General features: G+C 37.0%; 1 protein-coding gene across 1 annotated transcript in view; it reads right to left on the bottom strand.

Moving 5' to 3' along the window:
* The window catches only part of PIK3C2G (phosphatidylinositol-4-phosphate 3-kinase catalytic subunit type 2 gamma), a 206,402-nt gene that overhangs the window by 126,252 nt on the left and 61,985 nt on the right, over positions 1 to 18,165 (bottom strand). Inside the window, exons 13-16 of the mRNA XM_062616746.1 lie at positions 16,920 to 17,051; positions 9,405 to 9,519; positions 7,489 to 7,619; positions 2,857 to 3,045 (exon numbers count right to left, since the gene is read on the bottom strand). Of these exons, the coding sequence (XP_062472730.1) occupies positions 2,857 to 3,045; positions 7,489 to 7,619; positions 9,405 to 9,519; positions 16,920 to 17,051 (567 nt within the window). The remainder of the gene's footprint in view (positions 1 to 2,856; positions 3,046 to 7,488; positions 7,620 to 9,404; positions 9,520 to 16,919; positions 17,052 to 18,165) is intronic.

The raw sequence follows: 18,165 nt of genomic DNA, 5'->3' as shown, positions 1-18,165 counted from the left end.
TTTTTTTATCCCTGTAAATATAAGCTTGAGCTTAATCATGGGGACAGATGCTGCTTTCTTGCTCTGAGGAAAAGGATAATTTAGTCTCCAGCCCAAGGCTTGCAAAAGGAACTAGTGGTTTTGAGTACCCTCTCTAAACTGTATAAAGAGTAAGCTGATGCCTGCAGAAGAAATTCAGGTTTCTTTAAGGCACTGAAAACTGAACTTTCCGCAGCGGAAGCGTGCAAAACTCAGAGTGATTGGAAACTCTCGGTCTCTTGTATAGTATTGTTAACAATGTGGCAAACTGTGACACATAGAAATGGTACAACACAGAGCTGAACCCTGGATCTTCTCGGCAAAGGGTGTTCTGAAAGCTGAGTATTTATGTGGAATCAATTTTGTTTTTTGAAAAAAATCACAGAAGAAAAACACAAGAGGGCTCTTAAAAAATCTGTCTCAGGAATTTCTTGAGCTGTAGTCTACTGGAAGATGGGAGAGCAGCACCATGTCTTTATGGCCCATTCTCATTGTCTTCCCTACATAACTGTTGCTAGCCATCACTGGAGACAGGATGCACTAGGATGACTTTTGGGCTGATTTTGTGCAGCTGCTCCTGCATTCTTGCATTATGTTAACAATAGATGTAGGCAGAGATCAGCTCTAATTTATTATACTTACCTATGACTTGATACTGATGGTAACACAAGTCCTTAAAATAGACATGAATATATAACGAGCATTTCTTTTACATTCTACTCATGTTTTATACGAACTTGGATCTTTCAGCTGTGTCTTAGTAATCACAAGAAATCAGAGAGCTGTTTTGCGGATGACAGAAGTGAGGAACTGAATTGACGAATTGTCAGTGCCAAACATAACACAGGATAGAGATGAATGAACCTTCAAAACCAGCTTGTTACGGAGCCCAAAATCCAAAGTCAGTGAAGGTAATGGTGAAGGAAAGCTGGACCCTATCCAGTGCTACTTTACTTTTCAAAATGTTTGAAATGTGAGAAAAAAGAGAACCAAGAGAAGAAACCTCAGAAATACATTTACACGGAAGTACTCTCCTTCAAACCACTCTATTTGCATATATATCTCTCAGTAGTTAAGTCATGTGATCCAGACATCTCTGAAACTAGACATCCTTAAGGAAATGTAGCTCCTCTGTTTCCAAAGGTTAGCTTCCCAGCTGTTCTTGCACCTACAAAATATTGTGGATACATGAAGGGCAGCATTTATTATTTTTTTTTTAAGAAGATTTGCACTCTGATACAGAACTTCTTTCTGTAGTGTTAGCATGAAGCAAAAAAACTGGACTGATGTTATCTTTTGTAAGAAAGAAATTAAAGGGACTAACCACCTAAGATCCTGATCAGAAGTACTTATTCTTTGGCAAGACTGCAGGTGCCAGCCACTCCCAGTGATGGCACCAGGAGAGAAAAAGTGCTGACATCTTCCCATCTTTTCATGCCAGCAATCTCTGCGGTAGCCAGAAGGAAGTGTGTATACTCTATCTACTACACACTGAGAAGCTCTGTGTCAGGCTGAGTCATATTAAATATCCTGTGAAGCACCTGACAGGACTGATATTCTGCACCACACCCTGATGCAGAGCTGCATCTTCAAAGAACAATCCAGTTCTTCACTTGCAAAAATGCTACACATACACAGAAACAAAAAATGACAAAAGGTCTAATCTGAAAGCCTGGCATGCTCTGACAAACAAACTCAAAATCTCTTGCTGTTCCATGCTGTGTAAGAAAATACACAGCCCATATACTCCTTTCTATGTCTCTTTTACCTACTAGAAATGGATTACAATACTTTAGTAACAGTAAATAAGGAACAGTAATATGCTCCAGAGCCTGATCTTTCAGGACCTTCACTTCCATCATTCCCGCAAAACATAAAAAAAGACATGTATACAAATGTGAAACTGCTAATAGTTCAGATATAAACCAGGTATTCTTAGGAAATCACTTCTAGAGGGAAATGACAGCCTATAGTCAGTTTTATACTATTAAATAACTCCTTTTTAATAACATGGAAGTGAGTATATATAGTCTTTTCTCAAGTAAAGCTTTAGGTGAGGTGCTTTTCTAAATGCATAACACAGAACTGAGATTGCAAAGCCGGTGCAGCTTGTGCTTACCCAGACAAGCAAGGGCTTGATAGACCAAATTTGCTCAACCTTTTCATCTGCATGTTTAATATTTTCAGAGGTAGATCACTAAATGTACAACACTTCCCAAGTATTCTCCTCCTTCTAGAGGAGAAGTAACTGCTGACACAGATTCTGTCCCCTGACATCTCCTGTTACATCACAGGTAAGACTATTTTCAGCATCAAGAAAGCCTTCCAATAATCAACTCTGAGTGTAAGAAGTCAAGGTAGAACAAGGTATCACAACAGAATTTACTCCAAGTGTGGAGAACTGACTTCAAAGTTTTATCCTATCTGCTTCAGAAAGGCTACAGGTGGGACTGTATGTATTTACACAGTGTCATAATCTAGGAGCAAATTCAGTCCTCCTTATCTCCCATTAGTCACTTCATGCCTGTACAGTTGTTTGAAGATACAGAGCGCTATGTAAGTGCTAAGTGATCTCTTGTTACCAAAACTGACTGAATCTGCTAGAGAGAATGAAACACTCTTCATTATCCTGAGGGACAGAAAACCTTCTCAGCCAGGAAGGCATTGCTGGCATATTCAGTTCAAGGTCATCACAAGAGTTGCAACTATAACTTCACTTTGACACAGGGACAGAATTGAAAGCACAGTCAGTGAACCACAGCATGACATGATGATGAATTAATCAGCATGTGATTATTTGTTTACTGCTATTTTCCTACTTGGTTAATTTTCGTTTACCTGAAGGTCAGAAGCCCAAGTGCCTCCAGGGGGTTAGAAAATTTCCACCTCCTCAACACGGCATACATTTCTGATACAGTCATTCGATCCCAACTGGGTGCACTGCCCAGTACCAGAGGAAGGGAGCAATTTTGATTATTGCAGTAGTAACGATAAAACCATAAGATTCTTTTCTGTTGCTCTGAGAGTCTGGAAGAGAAGATTAGAAATTCAGTTTGAAATTAAAACCACCTGGAGCTTTGTGTAGCAACAGTTATTGTACAGAGGGGCCAAGTCACACAGTACACTGCTTTTTGTGCAAGTACGTGTTTTCCTTGGGGTAGGGTATCATTTTCTGCAGACCAGCTTTTATAAGAAAAGTGATACTTATACTCTGGATCTTTCAGCCTTAGGTCATATAAAAATGAAAAAGACACACATATATAGTTATTTCACTTTCTAAGCACTCTCATTTTTCTTCTCTACTGTCTCTGTTGTTGGTCTTGTTTGTTTGTTTTTACTGGGGTTTTCTGACAGAGACAAAGAAAAGATCAGTTATCACCAGATAAATTATTGTTACATCCATCTGCTACACATCATCTCTAATAAACCACCGTAACAACTAGACACACAACACTGAAAGCCATAGCTTTAACTCCTGCCCTTGTTTCGACTGTTCAGGGCAGGTGTGTCTATTTTTAGCGCATTCACATTTAAAATAAGGTTTAGGCACATCCATACACGTACACAAGAGCATGAACCCATGTGTACACACACAGTGATTATCCCTAGCACAGATACAAGTTCGCAAAAGTGAAAGAAAGCTCCCTGCAATTTGTGTGTCTGATTGCAAGGCCTAGCATACCAAGCTTCGCTGTACTTACTTACAAAGAAGAATTCAATACCAAATTCCTCCTAGAGATATTAGATATCTAAATGACATTGATAAAATGGCCAGTCCTCACACCATATTTCAACATAGTAAGAAATGCCTCAGAATAATTTATGCTATATATCCTCTGATTTATCAACAATTCAGATATCTGCCTCATGCATATTAAATTAAAAGGCTGATTCTCCTTAATTTGGTATCAGAGCCTTCAACAGCAAGCTTGGAGATTGCAAACTAATCTCCAGTTCATGCAAATCATTATTGAAACCAAGAGAAACATTAGTTTTCTTGGTCATACTTCACCGGACTGGTCATCCATCTACTTAAGTACATGACTAAATGGACCTAGATATTTCAGAGCAAGGTGTGAGAAACCTTGTTGAAGGCAGTAAGTAAACAGCTTTTTTTTCGTCAAGCATTTCATTATCCAGATGTGTAAGCAGGGCTCAAAATCCAAGTGTTCACATTCTTTTCAAGGTCATCTTTTTATTTACAATGTTTTGGGATATTCTTAGCCAAAAAATATCTTACCCCTGTTCTGTTGAGATTGTGACTTTCACAGCTCATAGCAATGAGTTGTTCCTTTGGCTCTGCATGCACTAGAGAACTTTTCTTCCCTGCAATTCTGAACTGCCAAGCATTTAGGAATTGAGAATACTGGTACAAAGATAGACATGTTTTTTACTGCCACAAGAGGGAATGTTTATTTCATTCCTTTAGGAGAATAAGCTCATAAACGTATGCAGAAGATGAACCTAACTGTGATACAAATTCTGTCATGGCTTTCAGTAATCATTTCAAGGAAAGTGCCATTTTGGTAACCATTTCAAGTAACAGCTTCAGAATTCACAGCATGTCTATTGTGACAATAGATGTCTTCGTGTGAAGAAGTCACACACAGAAAAAGAGATAAAAGTAGGTCTGAGACTTTATTGTCTGTCTGGCAATCTTATGCATTTGGATGATATTCTGCAAGACAGTTCAGCTAAACTACCCCTTTTATATGTTGACTTTAAACAGAAATTTTAGCTTTCAAACAGCATCCTCCAAACTAGACAATCTGTTGTTCAGATTAAAGCAGCTAAAGCCTCTACTCAGCTTGCAAAGGGAGATAAGAAATCAGTCCTTGTATCAGGTTTTCTAAATAACAGATTTCTCTGTCCGACTTCACTCCAGAGGCAATGCCATTTTCTCTTTCCATGTTTTAAACATCAGAGATGGTAGGGTGTGGGGTTTTTTATTTTGGATATTAAGCTTCTTAGTTGTAACACACATAACAGGACATTTAAGATCAATGGTATAAGTGCTTTGCATATGTACAGCATCTGAAGATTGTTATGTTAATAAGGACATTTCTTTGGCTCAATTAGGGATAAGATGTTTATGAAGCCTCTATTGATAAAAAAGCAGTTTGTTTTTTTAGGTAAAGTTTTATCTAGGTTTCCCTCCATGTAACAGCTATACTAAAATATATAGCTCCCTTCTCAACACAAATAAAAACAAAGTTTCAAAACTTAAATAATTCAGCAGTTTTCAGTTTAAAAGTTTTCATTAATTCGTTTAGCTAAATGAAGAAAACAGCTTCTATGAAAGCTTTGTTAGCTGGTTTTAATTATTTCTTTTGTGGGGCGAAATGGCAAATTTGAATTTAAATGTTTCTGGGCTGGTTTTGTTGTTCATATTCAATACTAAATCAGAACAAGACAAAAGGCAAAAAGAGGAAAAAGCAGCAAAGCTAGCAAATGGAAATTTCTGTCCCCCAGCACTGATTCTCACTTGCAAGTTTCTCTCCTGTGAACAGACTAGCAAAGTGTGCAGCATCTCTGCAATTTTTTTAGCCCTGTTTCACTCGTTCCCCTTCATAAGTAGCATTTCTAATCACAATTCACAGCAACAGTGTACTCATGACTGCTGGTAGGCAAACTACATTCTGATCAGCTAAGTGACAAAAAGGAAAACAAAACCAAAACAAAAACAAAATCAAAAAGCTGAAAGAGCAGTAAAAGGTAGAAGAAAAACAATGACCAAAGAAAAGAAAGATGGCAGAAACAAGACTGTCATCTTCCTGACTTCAAACCAGTCTCTGATCCCTACTCTGGGAGCCACAGCTCACAAGCAGGATGTATCACATTCTAAGAGCAGCCACGATATCAGATGGCTAGTTTTCTGGTCTTTATATTTCAAATGCAGTAATCCTAAAAGGAATCAAAGGCTCACATCTGGAATGTTTCCAGAAGTCAGCCAAGAAGGCAGTAACAAATGAATTCTCTTGGTCTTGGTTCCCCCAGTCTTGCCTGGTTTGGTGACGTTAGCAAAGATCATAAAGCAGCATATAGCGTAGGTCTGCGAGGAGCACAAGAGCCATATGGTGAAGTTAATTTCCTTCAGTCCCATTGATCTTTTCACTAATCAACAGCCAAAAGATGTTGGCTGATCATGGTGACCAGTGATCTGAGCCAACTACCAAAGACAGGGGTCTGACAGTCAGCTACTGGGAAGGCCATATATCTGGACCAGCTACTGGAGAAATAGATGTCTGTGTAATAGGAAGAGGGCCAAGTACCAGCAACTAAAGCGAGTGATTGTGAACGTTGGGGGTTTGCATGTCTGGGTGCCAGCAGCTGGGGGAATAGGGAGATCTGGGGCCAGCTACTGGACAGACTATCTGAGCACAAATACTGGAGCATTCACTATTGTGACACTATATATAAAACCATATATATGTATGTATATGTATATTATATGTATATATTCCACCAGCAGATGCTGATTGTGATCAGACAGACAGGAGGAACAGAATCAGGCTGTGCATGTTCATTTTGTGTCAGTGCTGCACGTTTGTATGTGTGCTGGTAAGGTACTGCTTTCTTCCTGTGCTGATTTCTTGATATTCCTATCAGGAATACACAGCCCACCTCCTTAATGGCTGAATCAGGATTCATAACGCTACTGGATTCAACAGCCTTTTGGTCAACCATGCAGCTGTCTGTTTTTAATCTATACCATAGAAACCAACATAGAAATCAGCACAGAAAAGTCTTCTTAACAAATAACATCATACCACACTGGGATGGCTGATGTAGCTTTAAGTTATTTAGTTATTGCACAACTACTGTACCTTTTGGCCTTTGATGGAGGATTAACCCACACAATGAACTGTGACTGGTACAATGGCTCTCTAATCACCTGTGCTCCCAATTCCACTCTGTTTATATCCAAAGTTATTATACGCAGTACACAATCCTAATTGATATTATAGATATAGCTGAGCATACTAATTTGCCTCAGTATATAGTGTGGTTTGTTTCACTCTATCTTTATCCACTTTCTGTGAAAGCTAAAATTTCCATACTTCTTTCCTTGCTTGTAACTTGACACAGATTGTTTTAATGATCATATGCCATTTAAGTACAATATCTGAAGTACAAATATACTATTACTAAAGGATGCTGATTTTCACAGAACCCAAAAATTTCTTGCTTATGCTGATATAGACTTAATGACATCACCTGAAAATCTTATCCTTTGAATCAAAAATTAGTTTATTTTGTAAATTGGTAAAATACAATGTCACCTCCAGGGCCTTATTTAGGCTTTGCTGCAATCTGTTCTCCCATTTAGAGGTGCTACCACTCAAATCAATCAAGCTAAACTCTCTCAGAGGAAAATTTTGGTTTCATAGAATTGGATACATTTAATTGTGATCAATAGGCTAAGTACAGCAAGCCAAGAATCAGCAGGGGTGGCTGGGTACAACTTACAGCAAGACAGAGCATATCTGCGAAAGTCTCGCAATATGCTTCAGGCAGTCTTCGGTTGGCTCTTCAAGATCATCTCTTCTTTTTTCAGGTTCAGGTTTAATGAACTCCAAATTAGTTTCTGGACAGTCAATCTTTATTTAAAAACAGAACAAAAAGAAGTCAGAAGTCCTTTTAGCCACCTTTATTCACAGATACAACTGTCAAAAAATGATCTGTTGTATTTGTACAGGAAGCATACAGAATATGAGGGAAAGAAGAGAGGTTAACTCTTTGAGGCTGTTCACTGTTATGTAATATATTACTTAAATACGTTGGTGATAAACTCAGCCCATGAAAATCACTGGGAGCTTTGTCACTAACTTTCCTGGGAGAATTTCATCCACTGTATTTCAATTTTATCCAAACTCTAAGAACTTACAGCTGACATAATTTTTTACTTTTTTTTTTTTTTTTTCCTCCTATCTTCATTTTAAATGAGATGGTTCTTAAATGGAAATCTTTCATTAATGTAGATTCTTTTTTTTTATTTTGCTTTTTTTTTTTCCATAAAAGTAGGCATAATTCTGATCTAGTTTGCCAGCATAAGAGATGGAAATTAGATTCCTGATTTCACTTCTGGATGTTAAGTTTTACATATATTCTATGGCATCTACTAATTTTTCATTTCTTACACTTGGGTATAGCTGTCAGAAATTTAAGAAAATGTTTTTAAGATAAATAGAAAGAAAACATTGAGCTGGAATTAAAAAGCTTGATGTGATTGATAATCTAAGTATAAACTTTGCTAAAAATTCAGGTTGTTCTTCCAAGTTCAGCTCAGTTTGCACCTCCTGGCTTGCTGTTTTTTTTTAATGCACATCATAATCATCTGTATCTTTTTTTTTTCAATATACATATTAGAACTGCATTACTTTTCTAAAGGTTAACAAAAAGTTATTCCATACAAAATGTGTCTTGTCAGTCACATCAGAAAAGCTCTCTTTATGACATTTCCAACATGTTCACAGATTATGATACTATCACATGTATGGGAATAACTGAAAGTGAAGAGGAGAGAATGAGAGATCCTCCTGTTCTGTTTCTTTCAGTAGAGAGAGATTACAAATTAATAGCCATTTATTGTCACAACTGCCCTTCATTATTAACAGGGGGAGATATTTTAAGGCACCATCTTTGACTGAAGTTCTCAGACTAGAAAATCCCCATTTGCTCCTCTATTAAAAATAGGCTATTTTTAGGACAGCCTCATTTATCTGTATTATCTGCTTTTACACGTCATTTCTGAACAGTCATTTGGCTTTTTAATATAGGAAACAATTGGCTTTGCTCTTGAAGTTTCCAGTTGCTAATTCAAACTGGAAAGGTGACAAAACTACCATGCAGATCTAATGCATTTTCAATACTGCAAGTACATTCTGCCCAGAATGAGTGGGTGCTCAGCATGTAGTCATAAAGAGAGAGCTATACTGATGCTTATTGACAACTGCTTGTAGCCAGTTCCTTTACAAATCCTTTATGCTACTCAGTCTAATTGCAAGCTGTATATTTATAATGGCATGCAATTCAATAGAACTCAGAAAAAAAGCTCAGATTTGAAAAGGTAGTTATAAGTCAGGTACCAAAGTTATTATTTTGTGCCAAAAGTATTTTTGAAACCAAGATTATACCAACAAAAATGACCCTTTAAAAACATTCTTTGGCCCTCAGAGGTGGTATTTGATATGGAAAGTATCATACATATTTGCCACTGTGCAGAATTACAGACTTCCATCCACTAAAATTAACATGCTGTCTCGGAGCAGCTATAATGGAAATAGGATTTGTAATTTGTGAGGTCTTGATGAGCTGTGGGAACAGCCCTTTTTCTTGAATTTTGTTAGAAAACAACCTTTTCCTTTGCTTTCTCACTTTCTTACCTGCAGTGTTACTGAGGTTGGTGTATCAGTACTGCAGATGCCTGGGGTAATCATCGTTGTTGTAAGCTTGCTGTACAATGTCATGCTGAGTAGCACAGTTCCATGAATAAGCCGCCTGCAACACACACGGACTACTGTATTGGGTACTGGAGACAATTTGAACAGGGTTTACTGAAATTACATCAAAGAACATGGAACTGGATAGCTTAAAAAACAAGGGAAAGGAAAACAAACCTTTTATCTTTATGTGTCTAATCAAAAACTGGCCTAGATAAGTAGAGGTTGCATACTGATGGCCTCACTGCTCTAGTCATATCTGTGCAGCTGCAGGGATCATGACACAAATCATGCTGCCAAGACATTCTAGGTCAGCTCTGCACTTTACCACTGACTTCTTGTGTGACAGGACTTGCCATTTAAGTTAGGTGTGAAAGAAGGATAATACCGTATTTCTACTTCAAGATTTAATTTTGAGGACAAATATATCAAAGATTGCAAAGTGTCAACACACTGTATAAGGTGGAGAGTGGTATGAATTTATTCCACAAAAAGAACAAACTCATGGTAACCTACTGCAACCTTGAAGGATCTTTGCTGATTTTATGTGTAGATGGCAGGGAAAAGGGAATATGGTATCAGAGTCTCCAAATAGCTGAAAGGAGTTTGAGTGGGGTAGTTTGTCCATATGTACTGCATACAGGGTTTTGGACAGATGAAGGATTATGGCCTGAAGTACCAGTCTGAGAGCTACATGTACAAGAGTCTTATCAGAAACAGGCATGCATGTGGTCTGCAGATAAGAAAACCAGCATGATTTGGTAGGTCAATAAAATTCAGTCTAGAGAACTTGAATAAAATTAGAAAATTCAGGTAAACTGTAATCATAACTAATCCACTCAAAGTAAGAAAATAGTACCTGAATATAGGAAGATACAGTATACTGGACTTACCCTGCAATTTGTCCATATCTTTATGCTTAGTGAGGTCAGAAATTTTATTATGTTCAACATTCTTTTTTTTACTGACAAATAATTTTTATTGCAATCGTTCCAAGCACTGCTCAGTCAAAACAACCAAGGAAATGAGCCAAGATTCTCTGCTGCCCACTGCAGCAGAAACAGCCAGCCACATAGATGAGATTTGAGTGTGCAGCTTTTACCTGAGATGAGGATGTTAGGTGTACAAGAGAACCCAGATGGACTTTTTGATCCCAGCATGAATTTGCAATATTGCTGTAAGAAAGCAGCTTTGAATTGCAAACCAAAATAAACTGTTGCTAACTCATCTGAAGAAGAAATAAGAAATTCCTGCAAAGTCATTTTTATAGACAACACTCTGTAAAACAAATTCAGAGGTAATTTTTCTATTGCTATTCATTTCTATTCATGTTGTTAGTGCAAATATTTTATGTTATCGTGAAAACACAGCTTAGGGGGATTACTGACAGCCATTTTCTGAAGTTTCTTTTGCAGCTGCAGGTACGTTTCCTGGGGAATGGAGGTAGAAAAAGGAACTGTGATGTGAAAAAGATAGTACTTGGGGGAAAGCAGTTGTCTAATTTGAAGTCTTTCACAATTAGGTCACTAATGTGAATGGTGAATTAATCAGTGGTGATACAAAGTTGTTTTTCTGTGATGTGTCCTCAGATGACCTTTAATAAATGAGTCAAATCTCTTGAACCACTCTTGTTGACAGAGGTTTACAACATAACTGGAACTAATTGGTACTTCTGTTAAAAGGGAGAGGAGTAGCTGAAAACTGAATGGACACAAATACTAAATTACCCTTTTGAGCTCTCATTACTACTAATCACTTTCATACTGTGCTCTAAAACTATAGTGGGCTTTAAGAAAAATAATGCATATAGTGAATATTTTTCCTGGGAAACCTCTATAGACAGATACAAGAAGTACCACAGACGTCAGAGGCACTGTACATATGTGTTTAATTGAGGCATTTCCTGAGCTTATTATTTCAACTAATTTGCACCCAGTACAGCTGTGGCCAAAGACCTTCCAGGAGGATAAGGAAGAATAAGATAAGGTAGGTTCTCAGAGTCCTAACTGGAGAAACAGCAAATAAAGCCAGTCTTTGCTGGACTGAGAAGACTTCAAATGTTAAAGCAAATGACAGGACTGTGAGTAAAACCAAGGACATTAAACTACTTTGATAGTACAGATTTGTTTCTTAGAACTAGATACATACTTATGCCTTGTAAATAGAGTAGCCTAATTTATACACTATAAATAAGTGAACAACTTATGTATCTTCAATCAGTAAATCAGTCTTTGGACTAAGCCTAGTCTGTAAACACAGGAAGCATGTTTTAACAGTTGTGAAGAAGCACCGACAACTGTGACATACAGTGTGTGTTTTTGCAGCACAGTTTTCCCTAGCAATCTCTGGGACACTGTGCTAACATTCTTCAGGACTGGGTCTGCTCCTGAAACACACAAATGTAACAATAACAGTGGCCACACAGGTGAATGAAACAGTAAAAAAGATGCATCATCGTTTTTAGAAAAAGAGAAAGAAAGAGGAGAACATGCGGGATCCATTCGTAAAAGGAAGGAGGTAGCCTCACGAATGTGATAACCATAACCTTTATAGAACAGACAAATTCCTCTGTGTTACCTGGTTCTGTTGATGAGCTCAGGCAGCTCACTCCTTGTTCTGCCTGCCAGTTTTCCCATCTGTAAGGTGAAGGTAGTGATACTGTCCTTTGTAAAGACTGTATGACAATCACGCCATAGACAATGCCTTCCATGTAACAATTTCAGCATCAAGCACATCAGAAGGTGAATAAACAACTGCTGTTCTGTGCCTACTGCCATTTATTTATTTATATGCTCATGTAGAATCAGGACAGATGGAAAGTCCTGGGATTACACAGATTCGTGGCTCTCATTTTTTACCGCAACCAAAATAAGCTCCACACCTTATTACAGAAGAGAACACTGCTATTTAAGGACAGCTCAAGTTTTATCCTGAATTAACAAAATCAACCTGTGTCCTGAAGTCATGTAGAACACATCCCTCCCCATACCCAGCAAGAGGAAATTTTTGTTGCTTGCTCTGCCTGATTTGGAAATACCAGTTCAAAATAAATGGTGGTGTCAGAGTCTGCCAAGTCGGAGCAATGGGCAGTGTGGGGGACATTACAACTCCCAGGCTGCCCAGGTGATGGATTTCTGATTTGTTAATTAGCTCTGCATCACTAAACTGTTCAGCAGTTTTCTGATGTGAGGGAATGCAAAGTTGGTACACCGGCTTTCAAATGTTTTTCAAATTGCCTCTTCTGTCTAATAAGACTTCTTGATACAGTTGCACCATCAAGGGCTTTATCGGCATTGATTTAGGCCCACTGAAGTCAGCTACCTGATAACGATGAAAAATGTGGATATAGAGGTTCACCTACCGGTCAAGTTGGCAGCTACAATAGTTAATACTGTGTTAATTCCCAAAAATACATAACATTAGAGGGACTGTTTAGATCATACATAACAGGAAATTGAGGACAAAATATAGTGTAAAAATAATGTAATTATCACAAAACCTGACATTATAAGTCTCATAAATTCAGAGTTGTTTTTAAATTTAAAGGAAATTCAAAGCTTCTAAGCTATTAAAACCCCCATATCTTATGGACCAAGAAGTCTTAACTCTGCACTGGAATGATATTGTGACATAACTACTTTATTCTAATTATAAATACTACAGAATTCTGAAAATTTGAATTAGAGATACAATTTTCAGCTGCAAAGGAATGCTAAATGTTCTACAGACATTTATAAGGACCACATCTTTCATCCCCAGAGTTTCTAGTTTAGGTAATTTCCATAAATTTGAAGGTGCTAAATACAGTAAATACAAAACTATCAGATTATTCCAGATTTTCAGAACAAATTTCCAGTTATGTTCCTTATTCTTTCCTAATTTTGCCCCCAAACATAAAGCTAAAAAATAAGTTTACAAGCAATAATTTTAAGGTAAACAACTATACTTAGGCAAAGATTGGAGAATATCTGCAGGGACTCAGTTTTGTAAAGACTGAGGCTATTTGCACAGAAAGATGCAAAACTGATAAGCAGCAATCTCAATTGCATTTGATACTGAGTATAGTGGCTGCCCTGTATATCCATCAAATAGTCATAAGTCAGCACACTCACGAGAAAACCGCCGGAACAGTGAGAGATAATACTGGAATTCAGAAAATTTAGCAAATTTGAAATTTACTAAATATTTGTTCACTGACAAGTTGTTAACAACAACAACCACCAAAATTAAACAGGCCAGATTCTTGGGAACATTTTTAAGTATTTTGTCATTTCAACATGGGCCAGGTATGGAGAAGAGATTGCAAATATGAAATTCTAAATAGTAAGCAATATGCTTTATTTAAACAGCTGTGATTTGATTCTATTTTATTATATATTTCTCATATACTGTGCTTAGCCAGTATTTTTTTTAGAGAACTGGAGAATTAAAATCTCAAAAATTGGCTACAGCCTTGGCAAGGGACTTTGACATGGTCTTGCCCAAAAGCATGAGAAACACTTCACACTTCTTGAAACACATGAAAGGAATTTGTATACTTTGTATGTTAAAATAAGTTGGTTTTCCCTCATCTTCAGTTCAAAGTAAAACAAGGAATAGGAGTGTAAAGGAGAGAAGCAGCCATACAATGACCATAAGCATTTTGGAAGAGAACGTAGATATCAAATTTACAGAGAGAAGTCCTTTAAAATAAAATGTTCTATTGCCATAGGGCAGTCAAAGATCAAGATTCCCAAGTAATATCTGGGAATAACCCAAAACATCTGAATAGAGAAAAAGAGGCCATGCTCTGTACTCATATTTGCTGACCCTGAGAAGAATGGCTCAGTGACCAAATGGGACAACAACTTGAACAAGGATGTTTGATGACCCAGGCAAATACCTCAGGGTTACTGGCTTCTTCAAAGAGATTATTTCTGTCCTTTCTCCTGTAAATTAAATCTTAGACTTGAGAATGTTAAGACTTTTTAGAACTCAAATTCAACCCTAAGGAAAGTTTTCTTTAGAGAAAGTGTTATTTTTCAAGTTAGAAATGTTTTGTCAAAGATTTTCTGGTGAGATTTCTTTAATCTCTTTACACACATTTACAAAGTTTGTTCATTTAGGGACCCTAATACCATAATCTCTGCAATAATATAAGGTATTCTTGACACATTAGCATGACATTATAGGTACAAATCTGTTCTTGCTACATACTTTCAAGTTAAGAAACACTCTATTGAAATAAGTCTCCAGGTTTAGTTCCATTCCAGCTGCAAGGGTAGTGAAGCTGGGTTCACTTCAAACAGTTTATGCTTTCCACAAAATTTGTGAATCAAATAAAAACCTTTATCAACTTGCATTTTTTGTGGAGCAGGAAAAGGCCTCTCAAAGTCCTACTGTTGCTTCTCAATTATTTCAACTGATAGCATTACCTTTTAAAAATTACCTGGCAGGTTAAATCCTGCTGCCGCCTAAGTCGATAACTCTGAGAGCTAGTTTACCAAAAAAAATCATCTTCCAAAGAAAAGGAAAAGCAGGCTGGGTGAATGTTCAGATATTTTCAAATTTCACATTTCAGAAATTTTCAGGGCTATCCTTATTTTTAAACCAGTCAGACTATCAATTGTAGTCATGGTTAAAGATTAATTCTGTGGAGCTGTGGCTGCCTGAAAGAGGAAAAAGCATTTAGGCTTCTTTGTGTTAGTAATTACTGTAATTGTAAATGACACAGCTATCATATTAAGGGGTGTTGGACATGCTGTTCCTAAATCATTCCTCCCCAACAACTGAACTTTTATTTCTCCTTTGAAGGGTCATTTCAGCAATGAGCTCTACAATTATACAGCAGATGAAAGAGAAGTTACCCTCTATCCCCTTCATTGTGCTGGTTGTGTGTACCAGGAAAGAATGGAGCCATTTTTCAGTAAAATTTTCAAATCACTTGGTGATTTATCTAATGAAAATCAACATGCTTGTTCCAATGGTATATATTTTATATATATATATATGTATATTACAAGCTGCTGAAGGCTTTCAGGTCTTCTAAAAATCATTCCCTTGGGATTTGAATTATAGAAAGCCTCTAGTACAACAGAGTTCCTCAAGGACAGTATTCTTGTGTATTCCAGTTACCTGCAAAGGTCCCCAAGTGTTCCCCAATTAAGTTATTGTAATGCTCTGCTTCTGACTATACTCAGAACACGTCAGCTTGCTGGGGATGAGGACATCTTAACACTTCACCTCAAGTTAGATTCTCAGTCAAGATTTTCTCTCTATTTTACCCTAAGACCAGGATGATAGAAATACTCAAAATAAATATAATGCACTTTTTGTTTAAAAAGACACACACAATGGAAGAGTGATGTGCTCTACTTCAGACTAACTGCGTAAGAAAAGTTATGAATAAATTGCCCAAGCGATCCTTGGAGCATAGATTTGATACACGTTTCTTTCCTTCCTTCAAGCTAAGTCCTCTAATCATCAAGACACAGAAGAATGCTCTCTTTTTCTAAACAGAGTAAACTTCAATTTTCTTCTGAAAGGATGGAAAAAGCCTCTAGCCAAGTCCAACCTATTTTTTAGTGTTTCAAGCCTCTCAGCTTTAAAGTTCAGTGGAACCCAAGGTCTTTCAAACATAGTAATTCATACACGCAATCAGATTTTTTCAGTTTGTTTTGTTTTAAATAGTGATTGCCACCATATGGGGAAGTGGATGAAGATGTCTCAGATGAGGAAAGATTTACAGCTTAAAGATGCATGCTAATGCATAAACTTTCAGAGCTTTGATGTATCCATCTATTGACCAGAGGGCATGCAGGGCTAGGGTGTCTAAATAAAAATTCCGTATCATTATAAAGGCTTGTTTTAAATTCAGATGTCTCAGTCCTACTGAAGTATATTTAGAGCACTGCAGAAAATTTACCTTAGATCTCTGTTTATGCATCACTGCAGAGACACTCAAGGCTACCGGCATTGCTAAACCACTGTTACATTTTGTGTTGTATAGAAAGAAAAGGTTAAAAAAGAGGAGAAAGCTTCTAAAGTGGTGTGTAAAGGGAAAGGTGCTCATTGCGGCATTCACTAACTGCCTCACTTTCAGCAGAATGAATGGGTGAGAGATGGGAAAGCAGACTGAAAAAAAACCCAATCATTGTGACCAAGAAGCTATGCTGAGAAGGATTTTGCAAAGCTACAGGAATAAGTACAGCAAGGCCTTTCAACAGGCCCAGGGAACTTTATTGTTAAGCGTTAAACAATTACATAAGCCAGGTTTAAAAACAATGTATTGGAAAGAAAGAAAAACTTATGGATGGGACTTTTACTGACACATCAAGAGCAGTTTATTGTGACTGTCTCAGTCTTATTACAGGAAGGTCCTGAAATTAGTATTTCTGTCTTTGTATATTTCGCCCAAATTGAGTGCAACACTATTCAAGAATGGTCTCTTCTTAAACTATAATACAAAACTGAACTTACTCTTTTGGATACAATGGGGAACATGTCCAAGCAAGCACTTCTGTATTTTTAGAGGCACTGTTAATTCCAAGTAGTTTTATTGTCAACATAGTTTCCCTTGGAAGAGCCTTTATTCGTAGAGGAAAGCTGATTCTAAAAGCAAATGAGAAAAGAGAAAAATAAAAGTTTTTTAAAAGTGAGCACTGTTATCATAAGTGAGATCTACTTCTTTTTTAGGTGCCTTAACACAGATATGAAGCTATAAATTACAAGAATTGCACTCTGAAGGAAATACAACTGACAGATCCCCTCAATACATTGATGAGCACTGCTAACCATTAACTTGGATCATAGTACTTGAGAAGGGGCATATAAAAAGTCATTTACTTCAGTGTCAACAACTAGATTTGACAAAGGCAGGAAAAGCTTTGTTGAACTTCTGCTTTAGAATTACCTTGTCAACGAGGGACTATTCCAGAATAAGCATTCCCTAAGGGTAAATTATAAACCAATAGTTATTTGCTTTCCTGTGTCTTCAGAGGAAAACAGAAGATCTGCATAAACCTGAGATTAAGAAAACAAACTACAGGATAAATTAAATTATGTAGAAACCATTTAAATTTCAGATATTTGGTCTAGACTGGCAGAACAATGTGACTCTTGGCATTTAAAAAGATGTAGTCATACTCAAGCAGTAATCAAATGTAGAAATTTGTATTTAATAATTACAGTAGCATAAAAAACATAAGGGTTATTTGGTAGCAGAAATAAGAGAAGATAATAGCATAAGGGAAAATTAGTGTAAGATTTCACTCCTAGTCCCAAATCTGTTGAAATTCTATTGGCTTCAGGAAAGTTTCCTTGGATGCACTGAGGAGCCACTTAAAGAAGAAGGTAGAAGGTTTCCAGCTGAAATACTCAAGTACTCCAAATTAGCATTAGTGTAAAAATTTTAGATGATCAATTCTAAACATTTAGAAATTATTCAAACTTGCACACCTCTTTCTCTTAATAACAAAGCAAGACAGCAATTTCCCACTCTTTCTGGTTAACATGAGTAGAATTGAGAAGCAATTCTCAACTGTCTTCCCACATGTTCCTATTTATAACTTTCAGCTCTGCTTTCCCTTTCTCATGCCCTCTACCTCACTCATAACTAGTCAGAAGCAATTATTGGGAAACTGAACTGTTATACATGCTATATAGGTAGTTTGCTCTGTCTTTTTCACTTACAGGCACACAACTCTGCCTGTGTTACATAAAAGTG

This window comes from Pezoporus occidentalis, unplaced genomic scaffold (assembly GCF_034315485.1).
Source record: "Pezoporus occidentalis ecotype Australia unplaced genomic scaffold, CSIRO_AGI_Poc_V1 ctg19, whole genome shotgun sequence".
NCBI lineage: Eukaryota > Metazoa > Chordata > Aves > Psittaciformes > Psittacidae > Pezoporus > Pezoporus occidentalis.
This window is presented reverse-complemented; position numbering and strand designations above follow the sequence as displayed.